This window comes from Pterocles gutturalis, unplaced genomic scaffold (assembly GCF_000699245.1).
Source record: "Pterocles gutturalis isolate BGI_N339 unplaced genomic scaffold, ASM69924v1 scaffold14907, whole genome shotgun sequence".
NCBI classification, from domain to species: domain Eukaryota; kingdom Metazoa; phylum Chordata; class Aves; order Pterocliformes; family Pteroclidae; genus Pterocles; species Pterocles gutturalis.
The window spans coordinates 146,202-165,024 of record NW_010115725.1 but is presented as its reverse complement, the minus strand read 5'-3'; the positions used below and the strand labels follow the sequence as shown (position 1 = coordinate 165,024).

Sequence of the window (18,823 nt, the reverse complement as noted above, 5' to 3'; positions counted from 1 at the left end):
CAATTCCTGCCTCTGTGCGTTAGCATTTGTTCCCTGTGCATCAGCTATGAGCCAGACCGTGATTTCAGCCTCACAGTTCACAAGCTTCACCCGCTGAGAGAGGGAGAGAAGGGCAGGAAGAGGTCTTTGCAAGAGTTTTCAGGTGTATTGTTCAGTGCTGGTTTACATCTGTGAGTCTAAAAATATTCTAACCATAAAAACCCAGCTTACTTTGAAATAAAGGAAAAGCCCTAAATAGAGCTGCGAGTGGGTTTCCACTTTTAACATAAAACCACAAAGTGTTTGAGGGACTGTTTTATGACTCCCATGATGGATTAGGTTCCTGCTCTCCTATCAGGGTGATTAAAGCCAAGTATGCAAATCCCCAGCTAAGCTTACCTGCGCAAGACGGCAGTCCCATGGGAGCCACGTGCGTATAGTCCTGATGCAAGGGCGGTTTGGCTCAGTGCGGCTCATTCTTGTCTTCCTAGAATTTAATTTAATCATGGCGTTATGCCTGATGTGTCCAGATTTGACCTGATGGGACACGTGTTGCTTGTCATCCCACCTGGCAGAGTCCAGATGTCTCGGGAGCTGGTTCCATGGCTCTCCTGTCCAGCCTTGTGCAGGTGAAAAGACACTTCTCCTCCTCCTGAAGACACTTCCATTTTCGTCACACATTCTCTCAGTGAAGGCTGTTGCTTGACAGTGATGAGCAAATAATCTGATATCACTGATCACAATATCTCAGTATAATTTTCAGCCCTGTTTTTGCACAAATATCTGAGTGTTAACTACAATGCAAAGATTCTTATGTCTCCATTGACTTCATTTACAGCATGTTCTTTACTGAAGATTTTGCAGTAACAGCATAACCTAAGGACAACAGACTCGTTTGGCTGAATATAGTTTCTTTCTTCTTACATATATGTTTCTGAAACAATACACTTACAAAGTGGCAGACTATCTTTAAACCAGAACTGTTGAAATCCCAAGCCACCAATGGTAGAGGCTAACAAATATAGTAAAAAATGGGTGAAGAAAAAGGCTTCTTCCCTCTCAGTGTGTTTCATGTTTAAGATGCAAATTGTTTGCACTGATGCAACCACTCAGAAAAGTTTGCAGGAGTAGATGAGAGAAAAGACGGATCAAGAATGACAATACAGTGAGCAGCAGCTATGTACGTATGTGAGCGAGAGAGAGCAATGCCCTAGCCTCTGATCATTTTAATGGCTATGGTTCGGAGGAAAACATCTCACCCATTCCTGTAACACACCTCTGTTCAAAAGATGAATTTGAACATTTTTTTAGCATTTGAGAGTCTGATAAATTGACATAGACATTGAAGTCAATAAAATGGAATTATTGTCTGAATCTTCAGTCAAAACTGTATTTTAGCTAACAGGTAACATATTTTCATTGATGATCCAGACATCAGTTCAACCCACATGGAAGCCAACATCTCTGATTCATAAAGGATCTCAGAAATCACAAAAGTCCCCACTGATAATTACTGATTGTTCTTAATCTGCACGTTGAGTTTCACACCTGCGCAAATGAGAGGAAGCTTGACAGCTCCAGATGCAGCAGCAGCAGCACAATGTATGGGACAGAAAGCCTAGGTGAGGAGCTGAAGGGATGGTGCTGGCCCTTGCTATGGAGATAAACGGCACTGACAAGGTCCCAGCACAGACTGCACCATCCTCACAGGTTGTTATGCCATCCCGCTCCTTTTGTGAGCTCTGCAAATATTTGCACCGTCAAATATTCCTTTAAGCTTCCGTACGTTCTCCTTCAGTAATCTGTCTGCAAACATGATTTTTATCTCCCTGCTAAATACTGAACTTTTCAAATATCTTACACCGAGATGGAGGAAATACCGATATGTTTATGTTGAAACAATGTTTTAATAAACAGCAGCATAAAATAATCAGTGTTTAATATCATCTCTGGCATGTGAAATACAAAAATGCACATATCTTAATTATAAAATAGCCTTTGTTATTACATTTTCATGCTTGCCTAATGGAAATGCCCATAATTAATAAATCAATCATCAAGTAATACAGTGATTAAACGCATGCAGTGAAAACAAAGAAAAATATTTGTATAAGGTAGTGGCTGAATATCACCATAATATATTTCAAGAACATCTACATCAGGTTAAAAATAAAAAGAAACAGACCAAGATATAAAATGCAGAGATGTATTTTCACTTCTGCTGTACAAAACATTATCACACGTTTGTGCAAAAAGATAAAAATAAAGTCATATTATACAATATTGTCAACTGAGCAAAAGATTGTTTTTTGTTCTGCGTACAATAAAAATACTATTCAGTACAAAAAAGAGTCTGTGAAAAACTGTAACGTACACAGCACTTTTGTAACTCATTAAAGTGGTTTCAAAGGAATAATCTAGATCGCTTATACCTGAATGAATTTTTAGTAATTATACAAATGTTGTATTTCTAAGTTGAAAGTTAACACTAATTCACATTATTAGAACTGATAGACAAAATTGCTATCAATGGATTTGCTGCCCGATGGAATGTGAGTTTCCCTTTTTTCAGGGCTACTGGAGTCATAGTCACTGAAATTACACATCGATCTGCAACAATAAATATTCCCGGGAAAACTGATTGTCATCTATAAAATTGTGGTTTGGAGCCTTTCCATTAAACAGTTGCATAGCAACAAAAGGATATAAAATTTCTGCTTAAACTACTAGATTATGAAATGTTATCTTTGAATAAGTTGATTCAGGTTCTGAAATTAAAACACTTTTAATTTCATTTCCTTTAAGGCAATTTCTTAGAACTCCAGCCATCTTTAGCAGCCAATAGCAGATGATTTGTGTAGACTGCAAGTTGGTAACTCAAGCTACTGTGCTGTTATATAAATGACTTTTTTTGGTCTGGATCTGAACTCAGACTCCCGACTTAACGAAAGATCAAAATCCTACCTGAAGTAATTCATTCAGCTCTCAGATCACATATTTGAAACATAATCCTTGACTGCAAAATTTACAAATATTGTAACTAGCTATTGGAACTGAAATTGCACACCCAGTAGATCTCCCAGTATTTGCATCTCCTAAAAAAAGAGACAAATATTAAAATATGTTTTCAGTATAAAAAAGTTTCTGTGATTTAAACCACACCAGAGGTTTTAAAAGCTGTGAAAAAAGCATATGATAGGATGTTTTATTTAAAAAAAAACCACAAACCCCTCCCCTTTTTGAATTGTCGTTGGCACTTAAAGAAACAACGTGTCCATTCACAAAGCTGAGTATTCATACCACAACGATGTTTGTCTGGTTGAGTCTGCCCATCCTGTTAAGCAGTTAAACTTCACAGAAGATACTTGCTGCAATGTCTGTTAAACAACCAGAAGAATCTTTAATAAAATATTTGAATATAAATCTTTTCTACGACTTTTCTAGTTTGTGTTGTAAATAGTTATATTTACAAAGGCCTCGCTTATTTACAATTCAGCTGAAATCATAGATTCATTAGGTCCATGGATGCTGGAGTCTCCTAATAGGGAAGACTGCTTTGAGTCAATTTTATACGGTTTTTGAGTTTTATTTCCAAAAACTGTAATACCGATTCCCCCCGGATGACTAGGAATCGACATATGAGATAGCAAAGGAATATTCGCTTCCTGGTTGGATCCCGAAGACGGCAAACTAGTGACGTGCCCTGTGCTAGTCGATCCGCTGGCGCTGCTGGGAGAACGACTCTTTGGAGGAGGACAGTGCTGGATTACCCTGGGTGGACCTTGCGGTTGATAGTGGGCAGCTGGGAAAGCCGCGTATCCCGGCGGAATGGGGTACCCGTTGATGGGGATGTATCGCTGGTTCTGAGGTATCGGTGGCCCGATGAAGCCGGCGATTTGGCCTTGCGGTATACCTTGTGCTGGAAACATGTAGTTAGGGTACCTGGGATTACTGAGATTACTAACCGGACTTGCGCTGAGGGAAGTCGTTTGAGTGGTGGCATTCCCACCAGAAGGGGTAGTAGAACTAGTGTGACTTGAAAGACCCTCCCACGAGCGCAGCCTGGCGTGGATTTCTTTAAATCGCGGCCTCCGGGATGGCAGATCGTGCCAGCACTCTGTCATCAGGCTATACATTCTGGGAGGACAGTCTTCAGAGCACGGCAGCAGTTGTCTTTTCCTGATCATCTCGATGACTTCCTGATTACTAAATCCGTAATACGGTTGAAGTCCAAAGCTGAATATTTCCCATAAAACAACTCCAAATGACCAAATCGGAAGAGAACTTGCCGTACATAATTGCCTCCGGTGGCATCCAGCGAATTGGCAAGAGAGACTTGTTTTGAACTCTGTAATAATCTGCTGAGTAGATTTCTCTCGAGAGCCCAAGGTCTGAAATTTTCACGTGAAGTTGTTCTCCAATTAGAATGTTCCGAGCGGCGAGATCTTTATGGACAAAAAAATGACTCGATAAGTACTCCATCCCTGCTGCAATCTGGACAGCAATATGCAGGAAATCCCCATGGTCCAGGCTGGATTTTACAGTCCCATCCTCATCGCTGCTGCACCCAACATCTGAATGTGGCGATCGCATGATGAGGAACTCGTGGAGGTCTCCTTGGTTCATGTACTCGAAAAGCATGCAGACGGGTTGTTCCTGCGTCACAACACCCAAGAGGCAAACGATGTTGGGGTGATGGAGCTCGGCCATGAGGGATGTTTCTTGCTGGAATTCCGCCCACTGCTGGGGGTTGTTAAAGTCTTTGAGGGTCTTGATAGCAACAAGCTGAGCGTGATCCATGCCTGGAAGGTAGAGATGTCCTTTGTAGATCTTGCCGAAAGCGCATTCACCCAGTTCTTCCATGAAACGAACAGCAGACAGAGGCAACTCTTTGGCTTTACTCTGTTAAAGAAAGGACAGCAAAAACGTGTCACAAAAACAGGACTGAAAATATATCTTTAAGTAAAAGATCATCTTGCACAGGAATTCTGAAAACCAAGCAGACTGACACGAGAAGGCACTAAATGTAGAATTATTTTTAAATTTAGAATTATTTTTTACCTTCTACACAAGATCAGACAAAGGTAGCAAGTATTAGATCTAAGCCTAGGAAGGAACCATCAGCATTTCAGCAAAGGCGTTTATATACGTGGGCTTGGGCACTTACATACTTAAAACTGCATCTGACTGATTTCAGCAATCGAGGCAACTCACGTACTTTTAAAGTACATGCTGAAGTGTTTTCTGGGCCAGGGCCTAATGTTTTAGCAGAATTTTTTTAAAAAAAACTATGTTCTTGCAGCCAATTCTTCCTCGACTTTGCTGTTAACCCTTCAATGTGCAGCAGAGACTATTTCTGTTCCCACTTGACTGAATGTTCAATCCTGAAACACGCAAGGACAGAGTCAGCTGGAGAAATGTCACGGTGGTCAGAGAAGGAAGGCAAATGTTTTTAAAACTCTGTTGTTATTCTGGGTGCATATATTCACTTGTAGGCCATAAAGAAGTCGTATTATTTTCAGATGTTAACTTCCACATGTGCTGGTAACACCTACACCCAAACCCGCTCATTCAGGGTCCTCAGTACAGCCACAGGTAGTAATTGAAGGCTAATGACTTTGGGATCTATGTTCCGTAAACTAGTGCAAACATTAGCATTAGCACTCCTGAAATAATATAATATATTCCTGCCTTTATATTATTTCCTATACAGTGGCAATACAGGAAAATAAACTGACATTTTAAAAAATCATTAAAAAATGACATTTTCGAATAAAGGAGTTCTAATCGTATTGACCACTTACAACTTTCAGACGAATACTGCATTAATAATAACAGTAATAACAATAGTAGTAGTAGTAATAATAATAACAACAATAATATTAACAACAACAACAACAACAATAATAATAATAATAAAGCCATTTAAGCAGGCAGCCAGTAGACTGTACGGTGATGGCAGGAAATTAGCTATATTGTTGAGGAACAGATGGTTTATATTATACAAATCCTTTAGGCTAAAACTTGTTTAGGTCTGGCATATTGTAAATTATATTTTAGTAATGAAAGTGAAATGACCTCTGTCTGACCTGAGGCTGGGTTCGTCTGTTTGAACCAACAGAGTGGAAAACTATGAAAGAAAATGAAGTCATAAAGTTTTGGCAGGAAGGACTCATTTCAAGTTAAGCGGTTATAAATCTGCTCAGTTTTTGTTTGACAAGTATTTGTCATACATCGGTGTACAGAATGTAAAGAAGTGTAAAATACGTACGAGGCAGCACGCCAAAGTAAACTGAGTACAAAGGGAGAGCAGCAAGAGCGGAGCCCACCTCCTCTATCTCTTTATCGGCTCCTTCCATTAGGTGAATGACAAGAGGAGCTTAGTTTATGATATTTTTTGAAGGCAATTAAAATCCCTTAAAACTGAAACAGGCTCTGGGATGAAACACTAACGTTTTTATTGTACGAGCAAACACACATCCACCTCAGTCAGAGCTTGAAGCCCAAGTGTGTTTTTACCCAAAGTTGACATTACTCCTGGACACAGGATTTACAAAGAGGATTCCACTTCCTTTCTTTCAAAATTTTGTTTGAAAGGCGATCAAAACATTGGCGACAGGGAGAGCTGGGTTTCCCAGGGGGAAAACACAGAATTAGCATAAATAGGATGGAGAGCTTTTTGCAGCGTATGACTTTGAACATAACGAGGAAACAAGATGGCCTGTATTTGCAAACTTTTCCGGGCAAGTTGCTTTCCTGTGTTGTGTGCGTAAGGCATCAGTGTGTCAGCAGTCCAGGTGGAAATTGTGACATCATTAAATGACGCTGACATGCCCGTTATCTTCAGTTTCGCCAGAACTGTACCCCAAGTATCTAGTAGAACGGAGACCAAGAAGCAAATCCAAATTTAACAAAATATTCCATGGAAGTTGGAAGCAGTTTTGACACTTAGCTAATTAACAGGGGTTTGTACTACTACCAACATTTTGATACCCAGCTACTCTCAGCTGTACATGAAAGCTGAAATTAAAAACTTTAAAGAAAAATCAAGATAAATTCACTGGGCCAATATGTGTGGGACCGATAAATTAAAATATAATAATAAAACCAACTCTGTCTGACCACCTTGAACAGATATCTCACACACAATGACTTCAGTTATTTTCCCTAGGCTGCCACAATTATCTCTTTATAACCTAATTCTATAAACTTGACATTTCAGAGCAAGCAATAGCGGCATCCCACAGCTGTTTTATTGAACTTAAGAGGAAGACTACTCCAGAATTCATCCAGAGATGGAAAACACAGCTCCTGAAGTGGAAGTGTAACCCTTCCTGATGCTGAGCAATTAGCTCTGCTTAAAGAATACATACAGCAGCAATATTTGGAGGCTAGAATTCACACTGCTGAAACTCAATAAAATCAGATTGATTTTGCTATGTCATTTTCTAACAAAAATAACAGCTTACTCAAAGGCGTGTCTGACTGTTTCAGATACCGCAGTCTACACAGTTTCTATTCTAATGACTTGTAGATACTGATTTTCACTCTGAAAAAGGACAATCTCCACCAAGTTGTTGAAGAGAGTTGGCACGGTGTGAAAAATAAGGGAAATGGTTTTTCCAGGGGTTTATTCTGCCTGCAGGTGGCAGAAGGCAATTACAGCCTGGAGTGGGGGATCCATCCAGGGCTGGAAATCAGTGCCCTGCGAATAAACAAGGAGTTCAAGGTTAATCACGCTTAAATCTTAAATGATTTTTAAAAATGCTTCATGAACCTGGGACTACAGTGAAGTAAAATACCAGCAACAAGAGCCGCTGTGCATCAGCCGTGCTGGCCAGAACTGCAGGCAGATTTCTGAAGCTCTGTTTTGGTAATTTCTTTTTCACTGAGAGAATGGCTAAGCCTGAAAAAACAAGGAACAAATCTTTCCAAGGTGATTTCAGCTGAGTGAAAGATGACATACGACTACAGCAGACCCAGGAAAAAACTCTCTTGAGAAAATGCTGAATCACATCTTGATCTGCGCTACTTTCTAACTTAAATGAGGCAATTTAGAGATGCTTCAGTAACAGTTTGCTTTCTTCATTACAAAAAACCTCCAGCTCCTATTTATCCAGATACATGGACACACAGGAATTACCTCCACAGGTCCAGCACACTGCTGAGAAAAGTTCTTACAAAAATCACAGCTAAAGGCACCAGCAGAAACTGCAAGTTGGAAACCAGCTTCATATTTCAGTGCTGACTTGATCAAAGCATTTCACTGCCTTTACAGACAGCAAATGCTGAAGCAGAAATAAGGGATTACCTTTGGTTTGTAGGCGTTGAGCATGGACATCTCCACGTTTTGTCCTCTTACGTGTTTGGGCTGCCTTTGAACGGGAGGAGAGGATGACTTCTGATTGTTGCGACAGATGCAGATGAAGAAGAAGAGCAAGGCTATGGCCAGGGGAATAGTTACACTTGGCACCAGGATATACAGGATTTCCATTTTATTCTTTTCCTTGGAATCCTTATAATCTGGTTAAGAAAAAAAAAAATGAAACAATGAATAAAGTACCCCACAGAGTCAACTACACCCCGGGGTCAAGTAGAAATGTTAAGAAGAATAAAACATCCAGGTAATACTACTGCAATCCACCCTGAATGCTGTTTTATTTCCTTAATATTAACAGAGCAACTCATTTGGTTGCCTAACGCTCTGCCCAGAATGGCCAGGAACGATTTCCCTGCAGCATGGCAGTTCAAACCTACTTACGGTCATTGAAGAGCTGAATACTGTGAGGTGGCCAGTGCTTAGGGTGAAATGAAGTAATGGGCTAATACAGGGCCCCAGAAAAGTTAATTTCAAAAATAGGTTGTGGAAGAAAGACTCTGATGGGATTAGGGACTCCTTATTTGAATACATACGTTAGGTTTTGGTGCCATGGTTTCCTTAATCCAACAGAAACGTGGGGAGGTGTTAAAAAGGAGAGTTTTATCCCCTCATTTATTTCCACCCTCCTGCTCTCAGCATCTCCTAGCATTGGCCAAAGCATTTGTGTGGGCAGCCAGGGCCAACTGGATCAAACAGTGTGCATCTGAAAACTTATTTTCCAGTTAGTTTTAGGTGCAGGAGCAGGATGATTAGGGACTTGAGAACAGAAGAAATGGAGAACAGCTGGGAAACGGGAGGAAATGCACAGGAATGGCAAGAAGTAGAGAGAGTGGTCTGGGTTTTCATCCCAGAAGTCAGGGAAGGTGTTCAGAAAGTCTGAATACAGACAAAAGTTGTAGCATAATCTTAAAAAAAAAAAAAATCTTATATACAGAGGACTTGGTCTTAATAAGTTCAACAGCCTAATGGGAAACCCCACCCCTCCAACAACTGCACACTAATGGGGTGGCATCTGAGCTGGGTGACAAATGCCGGCACAAAGGACACAGCAAGGAGAGCTGGAAGGAAAGCTAGAGCATGGCTGAAAAAGAAGGATCCAGAAGATGTTGGGAAGCCGGTTTATTTAACATTGTGCGAATGCCAGCTGCAATATTTGCTCCCTCCGCACACAGCTCGGGAGTGAGTGATTAATTTTAGAAACGTGAAACCCTCTTCCCCCAGTGACCAGCAAGGGACATCAGCCGTTCACCTCCCTCCAGCGGGTTCTGGTTTCACGGGGCACGTTGCTGAGAGGAAAGGTGCAGCAGGAGAGGAGAGAGAGGCTTCAGGAAGGCACTCATGTCCTCACAGCACCCGGTCGCGTTGACAAGGACGTACCCTCCAGCCAGACTGCTCTGAGCACAGGGACGCTGCTGTGCTCTGCTATTCCCCAGGAGCATTCCTAAAGTTTAGGGTATAATTACAGCTGGATTAACACACTAACTATAGGGCACGCCAGGAAATTTGAGGATCACCTCGAGCTGCAGGACTGACGGCCATAGCCTGGCTGTTTCTGAGGGAGATGGTGAATTTCTGCAGCAGCATCAGGCTTAGTGGATTCTGGCAGAATGGGGAATGTTTTGCTACTCATACAGGGTCATGTCAGTTTGTTTGTCTGTGTTTTCCAGGCTGGATTTGTAGAAGTGCTTAGCGGCCCACACAGATATCTTTTACGCATTTAATTAAACATGAACTTGATCTGAAGCTTGGGTTGGACTCAAATTGTGACAGAGGCAAAGTTCAAATGGTTCTGGATGTCACTTTGCATAACCCCTCTCCTCTTACAGACTCATGCTGTTCTCCTGCTCCCCCCACGCTCCTTTTTGACCATTCTTTTTACATTAAGTTGTGCCATCTGGTTTTTAATTGAGAGGAGAGGTAGTTACTTCTACAATCTTTGGGAAACAAGAGAGGACTAAAGCACTGTCCCCATCATGGACTCCCTGTGCTGCAGAAGGGCAGGACATGCTCTTGCCCAGTCTTTGGTGAACACCCAGCCCTATACCGTGCACCCATCGTGGGTTTCCTTCACCAGTTGCTGCCCTCTCGCAGGGCCACACTATTAGGGCCTTTCCCCTCTCCTTCAAAACCTTCTTACGTTTTTCTTTGCTAAGCCTCGCGCCCGAATTGCACCGTGTTTCTCACCTTCCTATATTCAGCTGACAAACTTTCAAGAAATGAACCTATTGCGGCTTGTGAGACAACGGAAAGATACAGTTGAAGAAAGAAAAAGAAAGCATCAGCACGAGGCAGACAGGGACCTGGGCACTAGTTCATCACCTGAGCTCTTCCAGTCAAAGGGAATTATTATTCTTATTAAGTAGCAGCCCCTGCTGTGAAGCCTCATTAGGTTAACAGGTTCCTTGGGAGCCACCCTAATTAAATCCATTTCCCATCCAGGCATGTCCTGGTGAGGCAGAACGCACAATACTTATTAAAATGTGCCTGAAATGGCTCTTTCAGCCAGTGCAAAACCAGCAGATGCAAGTCCCACGTGGTATTTTGGTTTTAATATGCAGATTAGCATTTAACAATTAAATTACTGCTCACCTGACAGAGCTCTATTTGTCTGTATTTAGAATAATAATGCCACATAACCCAGCTGCACGGCAAGTGAGAGGTAATTAAAACCCTTGTCAGGAATTCCTCAAGCCAGCCAGCCTATCTCATTTATTATCTAGTAAAACGTTCAAATCAGGGACTTTTGCAACACATCCAAAAGCCCCCCATCAACTCTTAATTACCCAATTACACAGAAGTTGTAGAAAACACAAAATGCCCATGGCCGAAAGGTTGCATAGTGGCAGTGCAGTGAAGCATAGAAAGCTCCAGAGCACAGCTGGTGATGGACATACAAGACCCTGAGCTTGCCCAGACTGAGCTGCCCAAATCCCCTGGGGCTGAGCTATGGCCCCTCATCTGGACCAGCCCTGGCTGCTCCTGGGGTGGAGAGCCGACAGCACGCTAAGGGGAGTCCTACTGACTGCTACTTAGATCCAGGTTTTTGTACTGAAGGTCTGAAAAAGATCTCAGGAAGAGTTTATATAGATTGAGCTATCCTAGTGTAGTCAGTCTATCGCTGCGCCAAGAAAAATAACAGAGGTTAAATGCACTGAAATAACAGCAAAAGAGATACAGGACTCTGAAAGTGTCCATGAGTCTCAGGGAGGGTTTGAGATGCACACGATAGAGCCCAGACTGTCTGCCTTTCCCCTGATCTACTCTTTCAGTAAGAACATGATTTAGATCCCATTTTGGCATCGATTCCCATCTTTCCCTTAATTGAAAAAGACTTTGGAGCAGGCTCAGAACATGTCTCACTGCAGGAATGTTCATAACCATAACCAGAAATAATTTAATTTGGTTCTGGCTATCGAACAGGAACATCAAAAGGTATCTCCTTTCCAAGGGGAAAGGTAATGTTACTGTGACAACTTGTAGGCAACATAAAATTTTGTGTGAAACTTTGTACCGTGAATTTCCAGAACATTTCTGGGTGCACTTCTGGCATGTCCACACAAATAGCTGTATTTTATTCTTGGCACGCTATCAATATTGTTATTTTTAAATGCAGATAAAAGAATTAGGAGCCATTTGTTCAGGTTTTCCATCCACCTCCTCTGGGGCTCAGGAAAGCAGAATAAAATGAGAGCTGAATCTCCATTTTTGTTGATTTTGCAAAATGAAAATGCAGTCAGGGCAGTTCTGTAAACACAAACCTAAAACACAGCTTGGAGGATCTGGCAAGATAATTTCTATTTTTAAATGAGGCCTGAGCTCTGTTAAGTCAGGTTTGCATTTATTAAAATGGTTCTTAATAAACCAAGTGAAATGGAGAACATTTTATAACCACTTTGTGGATCAGCATCAGCAGCGCAACTTCTGTGATTCGGTTTAATCTGGACTGAGGATTTGTACTGATCGTAACGGCAGCCTGGAAAGCCTGGGACGCCCGCGCTGGTAACATGCTGCTGCTTCACAACCTTCTGCGGAGCGCTCAGCTATTCCCTAGGAAGATATTTTCAGGCCACCACTTCCCCAGCTGCACAGGCAAGTGCTCCAAGGTCTCCTTGGGGTGGGGATGTTGTAGCTTTTCCTACAGCATTCTTTTCCAAAAAACCACATTGTGCGCAGCTCCTCCGAGCTCCTCTTTTGCAGGATGGCTGTATGGATGTGACAAAACGGTTCCAAAGTGAAACACAAAAAAAATCAGTAATTACCACATGCCGGGACGTCACAAAGCTCAGACTTAAAGTTCTCATCTAAGGTGAAGCACCACGGGGCGTCTTTCTGGTTGCCTGGGTTGCGGCAGTAGGAGTGGCCCCCGTTGAGCTCGGGGTACCTGATGGCGGTGAAGGTGTGGGTGTGGGGGTACTGCGAGTTCCACGGCTGGCACTGCCGCCCCGACCTCGTCACGCTCACCGTCCCTCGGTAATCCACTCCGGTGCTGTTGTAGCATTTGTGATCTGGAAAAAAAATTAAAAAATATATATATTCCAAAGCAATAGTTGGTGGAGGCAAGGTAGACAGTGACAGCACCCAGGGACAGCGAGGTGGCCAGAGCGTGTGCCGCTGGCATCCCCCAGCCCCAGTGCACAGCTGCTGGCCCACGGCCAGTAAACCCAGTTTGGGAGCACGGGCTCCCAATTTGCTGCGGCTGTAACGCAGGGCCTGCTTTGCATTCACATTCCTGGGAGGATTTAAAGCTTATGCTTCTGTAATGAAAACAGCTTATGCCAAGCGTTTTTAATATAAGATACACAAAAGAAGGAAAAACTACAGTGGGAACCTGAACTGCAGCCATTATTTTCATAGGAAGGTGGGGAATTTGTGGGAGCCATGTTTTATATTTGCCTATTCAGATGGAGAAGGGCTGTGAACAGGCTGCAGCCCAGCCTGATCAAAGCCTGAGCTCAGCTTATGCCTAAAACTAGGCTGTATTAGGCAGGGACGGCCATGAACAAGTGTTCCTCCTGACACATCCCCCCTACAGCACAGCCACGGTCTGGCTGGAGCACGTGGGGCTGTTGTGGGGGGACAGGGAGGCTGAACCTACCCATGTTCCTCAGGATTCAAAGTCATTGTTTCCTACTTTGTATTAATTAGAAAAGACCTGAAACCAATAAACAGTATCTAGTGTGAGCCCATAGGCAGCTAAAGAAAAGAATGAAAAAGTGTTTCTGAATTTCTACATGCTCTGGACTAGCTCCGGGAGAAGCGCGGGAGCGGGATAATTCAAGAGCACAGCATCTGCGAGCTCTCAAAGCCCAGCGCTCGCTCCAACTCTGATGCACAAGCCCTTACAGCCAACCTTTTCGCAGCAGGATTTTTTTGCACGGAGGCACAGACGGTTTTCATTTACTTTTATTTATGGGATCTGCCATTGGAATCCCAATCCGGATACAATTGACAGCTTCGGGGCTATCTGGCTGAGGAAGATCTTCACAGTTGGGCAGCTTTAATCTCATCAGAATCATGGGATTAGATCTTGCAAAAATATACTCTGTCTGACACAGGACATTCTCCAGAATTTCACATTCATCGCGGCACAAGTCTCGTGGCTTGGGAGCTGCCGACGTCTCATCGCAGTAGGGGAAGGCGTAATGGCACAGCGAAGGAATGGCAAACTGGGAGCATTTATCCGACAAATGGCTGGAAGTGCCAATCATGGTGAAGGCAGCTGTAAAATATACAAAAGGATTTTACTTAACCCGGTGGGAATTGTCTTCCTGTGCTCTTGCCTTCCCAGTATAACTCTCACTTCCCATTGCGACTATTATTTTCAGATGTTCAGGTGATGAACGGACCTTCCAGAAATACAGAGCACTAATTACATTAAAAGTTATTAACGATGCTGATTTTGCTGACAGAGAAAATACATCTGGTTTTCAACACGGGATTAATGTTAAGCATGTTACCCAAACCCCAAACCTAATTATACTTTTTTTTTCCCCCCCAAATAATTTCTAATGGTTTGCGAAGTCATAGAATATTTAGATGCCATTTGCCCGACAGGCAAAAACCGAAGTCCCTGCAGGCTGCAGGATGACAGCACCAGTACCTTCATGGAAGATGACAGCTTTCATAATATTCCAAATGACTTTTCAAACAAAATGGCATAAGATGATGAACTGTTGGCTGTATAGAAACCATTGGACTTTCCTGTGAGCGATGCAAAAGCCCTTTTCGCGATGCTGACAGTGTTTACAAAACAAAGGAAGAACACTCCAGGGGAAAGAGAAATTTGGAATATTCTGACAGCAGGAGAAATTCTGCATATAGACAAGATGCTTACTGGCTAGGGTCTGGCCAAGGTTAACGTATATAAAAATCAGAGAAGCATCATGATATTTACAAGGCCTCAGCTTGAATTCAGCACCTCCATCAGCACAGCATCTCCCCCCAAACCAATGAAAAACAGTTCTTTACCAAATCTAAAGAGAAAACGCTACCTGACGGATTATTCACGCAGCCTCTTGCAGCACCTATGGCTCTCCTAAACCATCTTAACCAGGTAATAATCAGCTAAGTCTAGTCTCCTTTCACTTTTAAAATCTGCTTGGGTAACAGCAGCGCAAGGCAGCCTGGCTTTGAGCCACCCCCAGAAGCTGCAGATACACAGCCCTTCTCCTTGGAAAAGAATTTTTTTGTTTCTTTGGGGGGAGCTGGAGCCACAGAGGCTCAGACGGTCACTCTTCGATGACTCCCTGCACTGACACCGCACAACGCGGTGAGCTTTCTGGTGGGAAGCTCTCAGCGAGAGAGGATAAAGAGCAAATATAAATAATATTGCATCTTATAAAACTCTTAGCAGCTTTTTGGGAAAAGGCAGCTGCGTGGGAAAGAAGCAAGTGCATTTTTTACCCACCTGTAATCTGATTTTCTATTTCACCTTGCATATGCAAAGACTCCATATAAATGGTTCGGTTTCCAATAAACCGCGCACAAGCGATCCCCCGGTAGGGCTGGCAAAACCCGTCCTCTTCATACTCGTCACTGAAATCAATCATAAACACAAAAGGGTGACATTTCATAGGCAACTTTGCAAAAACGTCACTACAGGGAGCTGGCACTTGTATTATTAGAGGGCGACGTGAGGGGCTCGCTGGGTTTGTCTCGCACTCTGCGATTCGTTCTGGGTGATGCTCACCCGGCGCAGGACCCGCACGCCGCCGTCCCCTCCATTAAGAGCCTGTGATAAGGGATTATATGGTCTTTAGGTAGAGCAGGGGGCACGGCACGGGCTTTGTGCCCGCGATGATTTGAACCTGAAAGGATTCCCACACTGCTGCAGGTAGTTTTCAGGATCTCACAAAGAATCCCAAAGTGAATGTAAGGATTAGATCCTTATATTCAACAAGATCTTGACTATTTATTTTTTAAGAAAACTTCATCTGCCTGGTAAAAACCAAGCGGTGGCATTTCAGGTTAGACAGAATATGCACTGATGTGGTATGAAATTCATGCTTTTTGCATGAGGGGGGAAGGGTGTGCTCAGGAATATACCCAGCCTTGATTAGAAGAGAAAACATAAACTGACTGGAAATAAAAAAAAAGATTTATGTTTATTTATAGCAGTTAACATGCTGTTTTCTATTTTTGAACCAAACTTGTGCTTAATGTTGATAAACACAGCAGGAAGAGTCACGCTAGCAGGGGCAGAATTTAAAGTGTATATAAAAAAAGGAAACTTCTCCCAAGACTGATACCCTTGGAATAGGAAATGTTTCTTCAATCTTCTGTGAGTGCGGTAACAATTATTGCTAAAACAGAACCAAAGCTAAGACAGGAGTTAAATAGACAGATTTCTTTCATTAAGTGCTTTGTTTTATGCAATATAGGAGACATTTAATACATAAATCCAGATGTGAAATTATTTGCCAATATTCTTCAAACAAAGCAAGGAAAGGAAATTACTAAACCTCTGAAGACCAGACCAGTCACTGCTCATTTTGAGCAGATAATCAGCCGCTAAGAGCTGGCACGCAGCAGATAGTTTTATGGATGTTTTGAGGAGGGGTTTGCAGACGTGATCGCTGAAACACGCACCCCACTGCATGAATCAGCCCTTTTACTTTCTTGCTTTGACAATGCAGTTGGAGACATTTGGGACCCGAGGCCTCAGCACAGGGAGGTGCTTCAGGAAAATTTGCTAATAATTGCTTGATTATTCATGTCGATACCCACCCAAGACAGCTACTCCATGGCTCTCAAATTAGGAAAAATGATACTGGAGTACCCCTAAGTATGAACACAGCTCTGTAGGCGATGGATACTTTCTTTGTGTGTTTTTTTTTTTTTTTCTGCAGAATTCATCCTCCCCCAGATGCCAAAAGCCTAACAGTGGAATCAGACTGTGCCCTTAATAGGGAAAAATCAGAGCTTTTTTTAATCAACTCTGCCATTAAGTTTAACAAAAGACACTTTCATCCCCTCCTGAAGACCTTGGCTGTGAGAGCTTGGAAATGCAAATTCCATTTAGCCCCTTTGAAGTCACCCTTTCATTGTGTGCATGGCTTAGAGCGAGCGGCCAGCCTCCAGCCGGGCTCCCCAACACCCAGTCACAGCGCCCGGGGCGAGCTAATGGGATTATAGCAGGAAGAAGCGCTCGGATCGCCTTCCAGGACACCCCAAACATCTACCCGCACTCCAGAGCACCGTCCGGGGATTCACACAGCGTTGTTTTCCAGTTCACAGCGAGAAGCTAGACACCACGAATTAGCGGCAGTAATTTATGAGTGTGAAGACAGGGGGGTGGGAAAGAGGGATGGTGGAGATGGAAAACCTCCTTCCACAGACATCTCGCTTTGATTGAGAAATCAATGGGAAGGGATCCAGGCGTCATCGGATGATGGTCCCAAGATGTTCCCAAGTACATGGAAAATTAGATTGCAAAAGCACAACCTTTAAACTGCCAATCAAACCCTTCATTAACCAGAGCGATGGTAGCCTGAGACGCCTCGGAGAGCAGAGAGTACCCAGCCAACACAGATACTCGGAGATGTAAACAGAGACACACGACCATATCCGTGTGTTTCTGCATGGAATCAGCTCTGGGGAAAATATTTTTATCCTGTTGGTTTTTGAAGAGAAGATGGAATAGCTGAAACCTGAGCTGAAAAACCACGATAGCTACTGGAGGCTCTCGAGGTTTATTCTCTAATCAATAACAGGATATAATTTATTATTATATTATTATAGAAACAAACCCAGGGACTACACCTAACAGCAACTGCTGTTGAAGATGATCAAGTATTGCAATTTAAGCACACAACTAGACCGAGAAGACACAACCAGGAGGAATTAACAGATCAGCAAAGCAAACTCATCTCACTCTGCTGCTCACCTTTGAATCAAAGAAGTTCTAACTGCAATAACTGCACCAACAAGGATTGCACAAGTAAGCAGGGACACCACTTTATCTGGATGGAAATGCCCCCAGGAACTGGATTTTTGAAGATAATCGCAGAAGGTGAAGACTAGAGGAAATAGGAGAGCCCGGATCCCACCACCTCTGCCCCCGGGGGCTGCACACCAGCCGTGAATTCCCAGAGGTAAAACACGAGAATGGAGCAGGCACTAGTTTTAATTGCTTTGGAATTCAGCTACGTAATGGGGCAGGAGGAGAAATCAAATGGAATGAAGAGGACCATCAGAGTATGGCAGGAAGACCCCTGAGACACAAGAGGACGTGGTCCCCTGGCCTCACCTCCCAGAGCTGCTCCATGGGGGCTTGGTGATAAAGAAGGGAAGTACGGGGCCGTGAGGTCCATCTATTCTCCTGACAGCTATCAGGAGCTCAAAACAGCAGCTCCCAGATAGGAGTCCTGATCATAGGCTGGTACCACCTCCTTGTGGTGAAGTTAACGGTGGGTTTGGGAGGTGGTCACCAGCACTCCATCTAAGACCATTTCCCAGCTGAAAAATTGCTGCCGATGCTGAACACCTTCTGCTCACCAGACGTTTCATCCAAAACTCAAGCTGTAGCATCAAGCGAAGCCCACAATACCACGCAGAGCTCCTATGCGGCTTAAACACATTCCCCCCCTCCTGCTGCCAACTGGCAGCCGCTTCAGCGGCAGGCTTTCAAACGCAACTATTGGTTTCTTGGGATCAAGGCTGAGATCACTGATTCCTTGTACATAGTTCACGTTTCGCGTACCTCACTTGGTTTTTGTAAGCAAATCACAGCATCACCGCCCAAATGTGTACCTGCTTCATGGTCCTGATCTGGTTCTACCCACAGAGAAAGGACGGGTCCCTTTGGCTCAAACAGCAGGTAAATTAGGCCTGATTCAGCAATTAATGCATTAAAATTTACAGAGAAGCTTAAATCCTAATGAAATGTAAGGCAAACTAAGCCCACAGGCATTGCTGATTGGGGATGGACTTAATCACTTGTGCAAATTCTCCACTGAAGTAGAG

General features: G+C 43.2%; 1 protein-coding gene across 1 annotated transcript in view; it reads right to left on the bottom strand.

The window, feature by feature from the left end:
- Positions 1 to 2,171: 2,171 nt before the first annotated feature.
- Positions 2,172 to 18,823, bottom strand: part of ROR1 (receptor tyrosine kinase-like orphan receptor 1) — a 53,497-nt gene continuing 36,845 nt past the window's right edge. Inside the window, 6 exon segments of the mRNA XM_010075289.1 lie at positions 2,172 to 4,251; positions 4,253 to 4,881; positions 8,291 to 8,502; positions 12,619 to 12,864; positions 13,761 to 14,078; positions 15,267 to 15,394. Coding sequence (XP_010073591.1) covers positions 3,465 to 4,251; positions 4,253 to 4,881; positions 8,291 to 8,502; positions 12,619 to 12,864; positions 13,761 to 14,078; positions 15,267 to 15,394 — 2,320 coding nt within the window. The 3' untranslated portion in view covers positions 2,172 to 3,464.